The sequence below is a fragment of the Sparus aurata genome, chromosome 13 (genome assembly GCF_900880675.1).
Source record: "Sparus aurata chromosome 13, fSpaAur1.1, whole genome shotgun sequence".
In the NCBI taxonomy this organism is placed as follows: domain Eukaryota; kingdom Metazoa; phylum Chordata; class Actinopteri; order Spariformes; family Sparidae; genus Sparus; species Sparus aurata.
In genome coordinates this window covers 3,270,049-3,280,669 of record NC_044199.1, presented here as the reverse complement: position 1 = coordinate 3,280,669, position 10,621 = coordinate 3,270,049, and the positions used below count along the sequence as shown (strand labels likewise).

The window sequence follows — 10,621 nt, the reverse complement described above, 5'->3', positions numbered from 1 at the left end:
TCACACACACACACACAGAGACACACACCTTTTGTCAGACTCATGATGACCTCCCTCCCGCCCTCAATCAGCAGCTCGGAGTCAGTATGTGAAGGCAGCTTAAATTATTCTGTCAGGATCTCCTCTGGTCTCCGTGCTGATCATGGATTCTTCTGTCCACCTCCTGACGCTGCTTTCTCTCCTGTCGCACTGCACGGGTAGGACACACACACACACACACTCACACACACACACACACACACACATATAAAAGTTATGTGTGCCTCGGTAGGTTCAGCTAACTTCCCTTCATATTCGTTTAATTAGGATGTTTGTAACCTTGAAAACTCATTCTTATTTCATCTTAACATTAAAGTAGCACGTTGTTGAGTTTGTGAAGAGATTGTTTGCAGCATTTCATTAAGGCCACAAGTCACAGCTAGTTAGAATTTAATGGCAAATATTTTGAACCCAGTGAGATAATTAACCATTGAAAGCAGAAAAAAACAATTCAGTAACACACAAATATAAAAACTGTTTTTGAGTTTTCACTTACTGTGTAAATTAATAGCTTTTCTTTAATCTTAGACATTTGTAGACACATAAAGCAGTGACGGGGGTTTGAGGACCTGCAACTTACATTCATTTTAATAACCAATTATTACTCTGCTGATTATTTTATGAATCAATGGATTCATTTTGGTGAACAGTATAAAACATCAGACAACAGTGAAAAATACCTGTAAAAGCCAGAGGAAAAAATGTTATAACTCAAACGCAATCAAAAGTCTCGTTTTGTGCGAGCAACAAGCCAAAGGCCCAAAACATTTAAATTACTTTAATGCTCCACAAGGAAAAGCAGTTAATTCTTTCATTTGAGGTGCTGGAACGGCCAAATGTTGAGCATTTCTGCTTCACATTATCAAAAGAGAGATTAAACAATTATGTAAGTAGTTTCCAATGAACTTTCTGTGGATCAACGATTGTTTTAATCTTCGTTTCAAAGCTCTTTTGCTTTTGTTTTAAAGGAACGCTCATAATCTACTTCACCGTGTGGAAAATGGGTGAAGTTTTGTTGTCCACAGAACATTTCTTGAGCTTCAATGCAAAAATGCACAAACACTGAAGGAGCTGGAAAAAAACAGATTATGGCTGCAAAGCCTTCAGATTCCGAGTATTTTCCCGAGGCGCGGCTGAGCTTGTGCATCTTCTTCAGACACTTTTAGCTCAGCGGCTACAGTAAAGATTTCAGCCTAACAAAGGCCGTACCTTTTCTGGGCTACGAAATGTAACCCGACTTTCTGTCAGTATTAGTAGGTTGATAAAGACTGAATTTTCATTTTTGGGTGAACTGCTCCTTTAAAGCGAGACGCTTCTGCTGAAAAGCAGCCATTTTGTTCACGGTTCTCAGGAGTCACTAAAAAGGTCAGAAAACGGACTCACGAGTGTAAATTACACAGTAATCAACGTTAAGTTAGCTAACATTAGCCACCAGAAGCTAACAGTCTGATCAGACCGAGTCAGGCTTTAGCAGCAAGGGGCTGCTTATCGTTTGTCAGAGGAAGAACGTGTCATTTTATTCCTTTAAAACACACATTTTGTCAAAAAAAATGAAACATTTCTGAAGGATTTTGGTTCATTAGAAAGAATCACGTAATTCAAGAGAAAGAAAAAAAAGATGGAGGGTTTTCAGTGGACTGTCTTTGGTTTGACTTCTCCACACTGCTCAGTTTGGCACAGGTGAATGAGCCAGGTGGAGTAAAGCCAACATCCTCCAACCTGTGCATTGTTCTCAGTTGGTGAGAACTGTTGTCCCCTTTCAAAGAACGGCATTGTGGGAGGCAGCGGGGTTAATCTCTGTTCCTATATTAGCTAAATGGTTCTCTATAGCGCCCTTCATTCCCACCGGCGGAGTCGGACACTGGAGTTCCATTCACATCAGCAATACAATACACGAGAGCAGCACAAGAATAACTGGCTTCATCAGCACCTGTTGGACGGACACGTTTAACGCAGCGGTGTGGAGGAGCCGGAGAAAAGCTTCTCTGATCCACTTACAGCTGAACGCAATCAGTGTAATCACAACCGCTGGTGCACAACACAACCTGGTGTCTGAAGCATTTATAATGGCTGTTTAACATCTCACTGTGTTTGTTATATTCCATGTAAGCATTAATAAACACAGACGTAAAAGGCATTATGACCACCAGAGGTAGAGTTAAACTAAGTAGGCTACATTTACTCAAATACTTTAGTTATTACACATTTCCAGGTACAGGTACTTCCCCTGGTATTTTTATTTTATGCTGTTTTATACTAAATGTACATTTTTTTACTCACTTCCTGTCCAGTGAAGACAACAATCCCATTGACTTCCATTCAACAGATGTAGCTGGTAAAAAACATGGTCATAAAGATATGAGAAGGAATGTTTTTAGAAAAGAAAAGTTTTTTCAGTAGGACAGCGACACTACAAACATACAACGATCTTATAGAATATGATGTATCACCGTAGAATAAACTAGCCAACAGTATAATAAAAAGTTAAAATTAGCTTTAAACTTCTACAGCAGCAAATGCAACAAACACATGGATGCAGCAGAAATATTAACCTGCAGAAACTGCAGAAATGGTCGACTGCTTTTACTGTCGACACAGTAAAGATTTTACTTCCACCGATGTTCACGGCTTCTATATTTGTCATATGCAGGCACTGGTGAAATAACAAAAACATGCTTTAATCACCAATCCAACAAATAAAAGGCCGGTAATGAAAGCAAGAATAACGAGCAGGTTGACACGAGGAAGGAACACAGGGAGCAAACGCAGGAGAGCACGAGGAGCAACAGATGGGAACAGATGGGAAAATCCAAGACTGGGAAACACAAACGTCACAGGGAGGGAGGGAGGATAAACCTACAAAATAAAACAGGAAACAATCCAAACACGCAACATGAGGTCGATACATTCAATCAAATGAAAAGGGTACATGGAAAGAAAGAAAAAAGGGAAATAGACTGAATGTAAAACTATGGAGGGGCAACGTTCAACTTTGCAGGAGTAAAGTGTAACCAAACAAATTAAACAAAATCAGACAAATATATGTTCAAGTTAAACTCAGAGGTCAGTATCTAATTTTAGTGTGAACTATGAACATTTCTGTTTAGGAAACTAAGACAGTGTGGATGTTTGTGTCACCTGCTGTATTTGACTTTTGATTCTAAAACTGCATCAAAAAAACAAGGTAAAGGGTAATTTATCCGTCATTAAGTAACACAAGGTTGCATATTGAAAAGAGAGTTAGTAAACTCCTCAGTGCTGCACAAATTACAGAACATATATACAGTTAGTCATAAACAATTCTGCACGCCTGCATGTCAGCATCTTCACATCAGAAGTTCATCATCCTGGAAACGCCGTCCACGCTGACTGAGCATCGATGTTACAAACACAGAGTCCGCCTGGAGGATGTTCTGAGATTTTTTGGGGGAGACGGGATTATTAGGGTCCAGTTAATTTACTTTTATATAATCTGATGAACTTCCCCCCAAAGAACTAAATAAGGATTAACACTTTTGTGTAGTTAGCATATTGTCGCTAGAGCAGCTTCCTAGCTATCTGACTGGAAACTGAAGCTGTTGTTGTGCTTTCTTTGTAACTATTCATGGTCAAGATGCTTTGTCCAGTTTTTATTTCCCCCCTCGAACCCAGCACTGATCCAACAGCTGGTCAGGCGGTCGCTGACTCAAACACATCATTCACGTGCCATTGCTGACAATTCTGCTCAAATGAGAGCTATTAAATAATTTATGTTTAACTGATTAGCACAAAAAAGGCAACTGAAGGACGGGATTAGTAACGTGAGAATTAATAATTATCTCGGCTCATGTGTGAGAGAGCTGAACTGTGACTTCTCAAAGTTCAGCTGCAGAACACAAACACATTAGCAGATCAGCCGGTCAGATTGCTGACTGCGTTAAAAACAAAAAAAAAGAAACCTCTGTGTGCTTATAGAGCGTGAAAGTCTGAAGAATTAATGCTCAGTTATTAACGCGTTGTTTGGCACAAGGTGACCTGAACTATTGTGTGTCTGTTTGTGTGACCTGAGCGCTGTGCTTTCTCTGCAGCTCAGTGGTGTTACCAGAGCCAGTACTCCTGTGATGACACCTGCAGAGGTAAGACTTTCCAATCCACAATTAAAGGAATACATGTGTACGTGACAAAGTGTCGCTCTTAGTGATGAACCCACAGAGAAACATGACCCAACTCTGCAGCTTACTTCAGCTCTGTGGAGTTTTATATCTCAGCTGGTTGTTTTGGTTTCATGGCTCACAGCAGGAAGATGTTTTCAGATATAAAGCTCTAAAAAAACCCACTGTACTTCCTGCTCAGCACAGATAATGTCCTGTTCTCTCAGTGTCACGGGGGGAAAACAAAAACTGGATGCAGGGGCGGTTCTAGGGGGGGGCAACAGGGGCCATTGCCCCCGCAACTCTGAGTCTGGACCCCCCTGTGGCCCCCCCGACAGGGAGTCTGCATCAATAATACAATGACAGATTTCTTGCAATGACTTTGTTTTGAAAGGAAAGAAAGAAATAAAGGTTCTCAGCAGTTTACTACCCAATCAAAATTGCTGAAATTATAAACACTGTTTTTGTATGTGCCCCCTAACAGGAAAGCCGGCCCCAACCTGGCCCCCCTAATAAAACTGGTCTAGAACCGCCACTGACTGGATGATCATGTTTAGTTTAGTTTAGGGGTGGGCATTGGCAAGAACCTCACGATACGATACGTATCACGATACTTTGGTCACGATACGATACGTATCACGATATCACGATATTGCGATATAAATAAAGATGAAAACAGTACCTGTATATGTACATCAGATGATATTGATCAGAGGACAAATTGAGTCAAAACTATTTAATTCAAAACAGCCTCTCCATTTAATTAATTCCCATGAAATTTCCGGGCAGTAATATTCTCTCTGTCCAGCTCGTTGTTCTTACCGTCTCTCTTAACTTTGAATCCTAAGTGCTTCCAAACGTCAACTTTAAATTGCGGAGGCGTTGTTAACTTGCCATCCATTTTGCAAAGACCTCAGCCGCTCTCTCTACTACAGAAATACACCCGCCGCACAGCAGAGTCGCTCTTCGGCGATTATCGATATTTGGAGTTGAAAAATCGATATTGTATTGGGCGGCAAAGTATCGCGATATATTGCTGTATCGATATTTTTGCCCACCCCTAATTTAGTTTAGTTTAATTTAGTTTAGATAGTTTATTTCGAATATGTAAAAAAAAACAAAATTATCATACACTAATGGACAGTCTTAAAGAAAAAAAAGAGAGAAATTAAAAATACAAATACAAAATTTAAAATAACAAAGTTTAACAAAGTAAACATAAACTGAAAAATATAAATTCTGTTTACATATCCGAAAAGGGGTGGGAAGAAGTAGAAACTTATTTTATTCCACCCCCTTTTAATAAATAATACCCCTGAAATATTTTGCCTTCTATCAATATAATAATAATAACAATAATAATAACTTCCTGCTGCTGTTTGTGTTGTTCAGACCCGACCCACTGGGCAGCTCAGTTTCCCAGCTGTGGAGGATTACGTCAGTCTCCCATTAACATCGTCACCAACAAGGTGCACGTCAACAGCGCCCTGCCACCCTTCAGCTTCATCGGACACACCAACACAAATAACATCACAGCGGAAAACAAAGGACACTCTGGTAACAAAGAGTTGTTTACCACTTGTCACCAGATGTTGAACACCTCTGTTTTGTTCCAATCATCTGACTCTCTCTTCGTCTCTTTGTTCCCTGTAGCTCACTTTATTCTACCGCAGTCTGTGCGACTGACGGGAGGAGCTCTGCCGGGTCACTACAGAGCCGCCCAGTTTCACTTCCACTGGGGGGACAGTGGGAGACCGGGATCAGAGCACACCATCGATGGAGAACGGTTCCCCATGGAGGTGAGTCACACAGGAGCCAACAACCTGTCATGGAAGTGAAAAAGTGTTGCTGGAGAACATCTTTCCATTAACCCAGAGGTCAGAATGAAATCCAGCGTACTTTAAATCATGTTGTTGTGTTTTCTGTTTCCAGCTGCACATCGTCCACATCAAGGAGCCGTACGGGTCTCTGGCAGAGGCAGAACACGACATGGCCGGTATCGCTCTGCTCGCCTTCCTGTTCGAGGTGATACGTCAGGATGTTCTCATCTTCACAGCTCTGCATTCTCAATACAAGTTATTATTTGTGCTTGTGCCACAATACTGACGGCGTCTTCCTCACAGGAATCGACAGACGATCACCCTCATTTGGACGCAGTGATAGCTGCTTTGGGTCGAGTACAAAACAACGGTATGAGCTCGGTCACTTAAATATGAAGAACGTAAACAAACTTCATGTTTCCCAAACTCCTCTCCTCTCGCTTCTGTGTTCAGGCAGCAGCACAGTGATCCCAAACTTTCGCCTCAGTGACATCATCCCATCAGCAAAGGAGCTCCACAGTTACTACCGCTACGTCGGCTCCATGACAACTCCAGGATGTGAGCAGGCGGTGGCCTGGACGGTGTTTCACAGGACGCTGCCCATCAGCAGCCGACAGGTGAGCAGCTGCAGACAGAACGCTCAGGGTCAGCGCTTCACCAGGAAGACAAAATGGAGCCATTATGCATCATCTTGAACCTTCAAACTGAGTTTTGACATAAATCAGATACAATCAAGCCTTTTATAGTCATTTAAATGGTTCTATAAATCACTTCCAGGAGCTCTGAGTGCTCCTGGTATCTGCACTCCTTCAGCTCGTTGATCAGTGACTTTACTTCCTCCTCTCCTCTGCAGCTGGACGCCATCGTGAAGCAGTGTCGATTCTGGACGGGCCAGCCCATGACCAACATCTTCAGACCCACGCAGCCTCTGGACGGCCGGGTTGTGTACCGGTCCAAGGCGAGTGCAGCTCTGTCGAGCGCGATCCACATGTGGTTCGGAGTTCTGTCAGTTGTGTTTGGGACAACGGGGCTGATGGACTGACTCAGCACATGAAAAACAACCGATTTAAAGGCACGATATGCAGGATTTCTCTGTCGCACTTTGTAAACAATCATTTAAATTTGGTAGGCAGGGAGAGAGACAAATAGTGAATCAAATAAATAAAATGTTTTCTGATTGTTTCTTTCTAAAGCACAAATAAATAAAAATACTCACGTTTAAATTTAAATTAGAAGTGATGATCGAGAGGTTTCACTTTACTTTCTTTTCATTGTTTTGGGGGAAAATCCTGCATATGATACCTTTAAAGGGATATTCCGGTGTAAGTTTAATCCATGGTCTAACACACCGTGAAACTGTGTTAGACTCCCTCTCGAGAGATCAAGTTAGCAGACCGCTAATTTACAGAGTTTTATCAACCTCAGAAACGACCGCACGACAACAATACACTGCAGTAAATGGATCCAAATATAAACCGCCACCAAAAAGCCACAAATAATGCTCAGAACAGCACCAAACTTCAGCAACAGTACAAATAGGGTCTCAGCACATAGTCCGGGGCATCTAACTTCCGCTAGCTTAGCTGGATTTCTACTGAAAAGCTGACTAAATTTACCACTCTTCTGCAGCAGCTTCCTGTTGACGGGAAGTCCCGACGAGTCGATTACCGAGTGCAGTAGAGTTCCGCGGCTCATGGATGAAAATGTATGATTATGACTCCATGGAAAAGCAATCAAAGTTCATATGTGTCTTACCTGCCAGTTTATAACAGTTATTATCGAGAGCAGGACAGGGAAAAGAACGGAATTGAGCATTTCTAACCGCACTCGGTAATCGTCACGTCGGGACTTCCCCGACCCGGAAGCTGATGGAGGAGAGTTGAACTCTGTTTTTAGCTTCACAATAGAAATCCAGCTAAGCTAGCGGAGGTTAGATGCCCCGGACTATGTGCTGAGACCCTATTTGTACTGTTGCTGAAGTTTGGTGCTGTTCTGAGCATTATTTGTGGCTTTTTGGTGGCGGTTTATATTTGGATCCATTTACTGCAGTGTATTGTTGTCGTGCGGTCGTTTCTGAGGTTGATAAAACTCCGTAAATTAGCGGTCTGCTAACTTGATCTCTCGAGAGGGAGTCTAACACAGTTTCATGGTGTGTTAGACCATGGATTAAACTTACACCGAAATATCCCTTTAAGTGACAAAAGCTACTGTATGTATAAAGACAACTTTTACATGTGTGACAGTGAAACAACAAACTGTTTATTATGTTTATGCTCATTCATTAAATGAAATGTTAAAGTGTAGCCCGCTAACTTTCACTGAACGGTTGTTGTGGCGCTGACAGAAGTTCTTGTGCAGAACCGAATGTTGCTTTTATTTTGCTGTCGCTATGTTTCCACAAAATTGCCGTGAGCCGACAACAGAGTTTTGTTTTGATTTAGCTCTGGCACGCGTACACACACTCCACGCTGTACATTTATTTAAGAATATTAATTTTGCCCGACAAATTGCTCAAGATTGAAAGTTGTACTCGTTGTATCCAGATGATCCTGATGTTCTTTCTTCTTATGAAATATAAATGAATATGAATTGTGTGAGCTCATGATTCTTGAGTCTTGTTGCTACTCTTGAAATAATTCAAAAAGTGATACCAACTCTCTAATCATTCGTATAAGTAAGTGAACTGTCTACATGTGAGTTTAAATATCTTGCAACTCGTAAGACGTAGAGATATAATTGTTAACTTTCCCTGTTTTTGTTGTATAAATTTTTTTTGTTGGCCTCACATCGATGCTTAGCTGCTTTTTCAATAAGACAGAGGAGTGATGAATAGAATGAGTAGATTTCGGGGTTTTAGAATAACTTTTATAATCTTCTAACAGTTACAACACTCTGTTATTTCTTATTTACTTTCCTGAATGTTCTGTAAACGTGTTTATTTGTGGGTAAACCATATTAGTTCTATAATGTACATACGTATCTGTGATTATCTGCTACAGTAACAATCTTTCCTGTTTCCTGTGTATGATGCGACCCTCTGTCTGTTGTCTTTGTATATAATCAACATTTATGAGATTCAGACTTGAGAGAAATGTGCTACCAGATATCTATAAAAAACTAAAGATGGACAGTAGAATTGTGATTTAATGTTCTTGAACGTTGACACTTTAATCATTTGACTTAAATGATCCATTTGGGTTTTTAAGTGATATGCTGATTGTTGATTTTATGTCAATAGATTCTGAAACTGATCACAAACTGTTTCTGTTTCTCGACTATTTTTTCAGAAATTTTAACCCTTTGGACTCGAACTTCTATCTAAATAAAAACATTTACCTCACTTCACCTTTCGTTTTAGAGAAGGGTGGAGCTCAACTAATATTTAAATGTTAGCATTTAGCCGTTTTAATGACTTTGATTAATAAACATAATTGTTTTTGTCTCAACTGTAAAAAAACCAAACAAAACACAAGTTTTTCTGTGCCGGCACACAAAACCACCCTGAGTGTGTGTTGGTGTGCACGGGTCGATGAATGACCTCAGACAACTGTGTGGTGGAAATCAGTCAGACTTAAAGGGAACTCTATATTTATATGTTTTGGAGTGTAAATTAAAGTTTGGAATCAGTCCAGTTGATCTCCTCAGCCGGCCGCCACAACTCAGATGTAACAGCTGCAACGTAAACCTCTGAAGCAACTCTTTCCTCTTACTAAAACAATTTTGCACTGTAGGAAAAACAAAAAGTTTCCGTAATGATGTCAGACACTTTAAGTGGGCGTAGTTGCCCCAAAGAATAACACTGCAGCCAGCTGAAGCAATCTGCTGGACGGATTCCAAACGTTTTGTTAAAGGGATATTCCGGTGTAAATTTAATCCATGGTCTAACACACCGTGAAACTGTGTTAGACTCCCTCTCGAGAGATCATGTTAGCAGACCGCTAATTTACGGAGTTTTATCAACCTCAGAAACGACCGCACGACAACAATACACTGCAGTAAATGGATCCAAATATAAACCGCCACCAAAAAGCCACAAATAATGCTCAGAACAGCACCAAACTTCAGCAACAGTACAAATAGGGTCTCAGCACATAGTCCGGGGCATCTAACCTCCGCTAGCTTAGCTGGATTTCTACTGAAAAGCTGACTAAATTTACCACTCTTCTGCAGCAGCTTCCTGTTGACGGGAAGTCCCGACGAGTCGATTACCGAGTGCAGTAGAGTTCCGCGGCTCATGGATGAAAATGTATGATTATGACTCCATGGAAAAGCAATCAAAGTTCATCTGTGTCTTACCTGCCAGTTTATAACAGTTATTATCGAGAGCGGACAGGGAAAAGAACGGAATTGAGCATTTCTAACCGCACTCGGTAATCGTTGCGTCGGGACTTCCCCGACCCGGAAGCTGATGGAGGAGAGTTGAAATCTGTTTTTAGCTTCACAATAGAAATCCAGCTAAGCTAGCGGAGGTTAGATGCCCCGGACTATGTGCTGAGACCCTATTTGTGCTGTTGCTGAAGTTTGGTGCTGTTCTGAGCATTATTTGTGGCTTTTTGGTGGCGGTTTATATTTGGATCCATTTACTGCAGTGTATTGTTGTCGCGCGGTCGTTTCTGAGGTTGATAAAACTCC

At 41.2% G+C, this 10,621-nt stretch overlaps 1 protein-coding gene across 1 annotated transcript; it reads left to right on the top strand.

Annotated features, from left to right (window-relative positions):
* Positions 1-41: 41 nt before the first annotated feature.
* ca4c (carbonic anhydrase IV c) lies at positions 42-7,375 on the top strand. The gene is made up of 8 exons (XM_030438621.1): positions 42-197; positions 4,107-4,154; positions 5,562-5,726; positions 5,823-5,968; positions 6,102-6,194; positions 6,293-6,359; positions 6,443-6,606; positions 6,843-7,375. The coding sequence occupies exons 1-8, from the start codon at positions 143-145 to the stop codon at positions 7,029-7,031; spliced, it is 927 nt and encodes a 308-aa protein (XP_030294481.1). The 5' UTR covers positions 42-142; the 3' UTR covers positions 7,032-7,375.
* The last annotated feature ends 3,246 nt before the right edge of the window (positions 7,376-10,621 follow it).

Bases quoted from the DNA above. Each gene is read 5' to 3' on its own strand.
- ca4c (XM_030438621.1), top strand. From the start codon at position 143: ATGGATTCTTCTGTCCACCTCCTGACGCTGCTTTCTCTCCTGTCGCAC. The intron at 4,155-5,561 runs GTAAGACTTTCC...TGTGTTGTTCAG, and splicing joins CTGTGATGACACCTGCAGAG to ACCCGACCCACTGGGCAGCT. The intron at 6,360-6,442 runs GTATGAGCTCGG...TTCTGTGTTCAG, and splicing joins GGGTCGAGTACAAAACAACG to GCAGCAGCACAGTGATCCCA.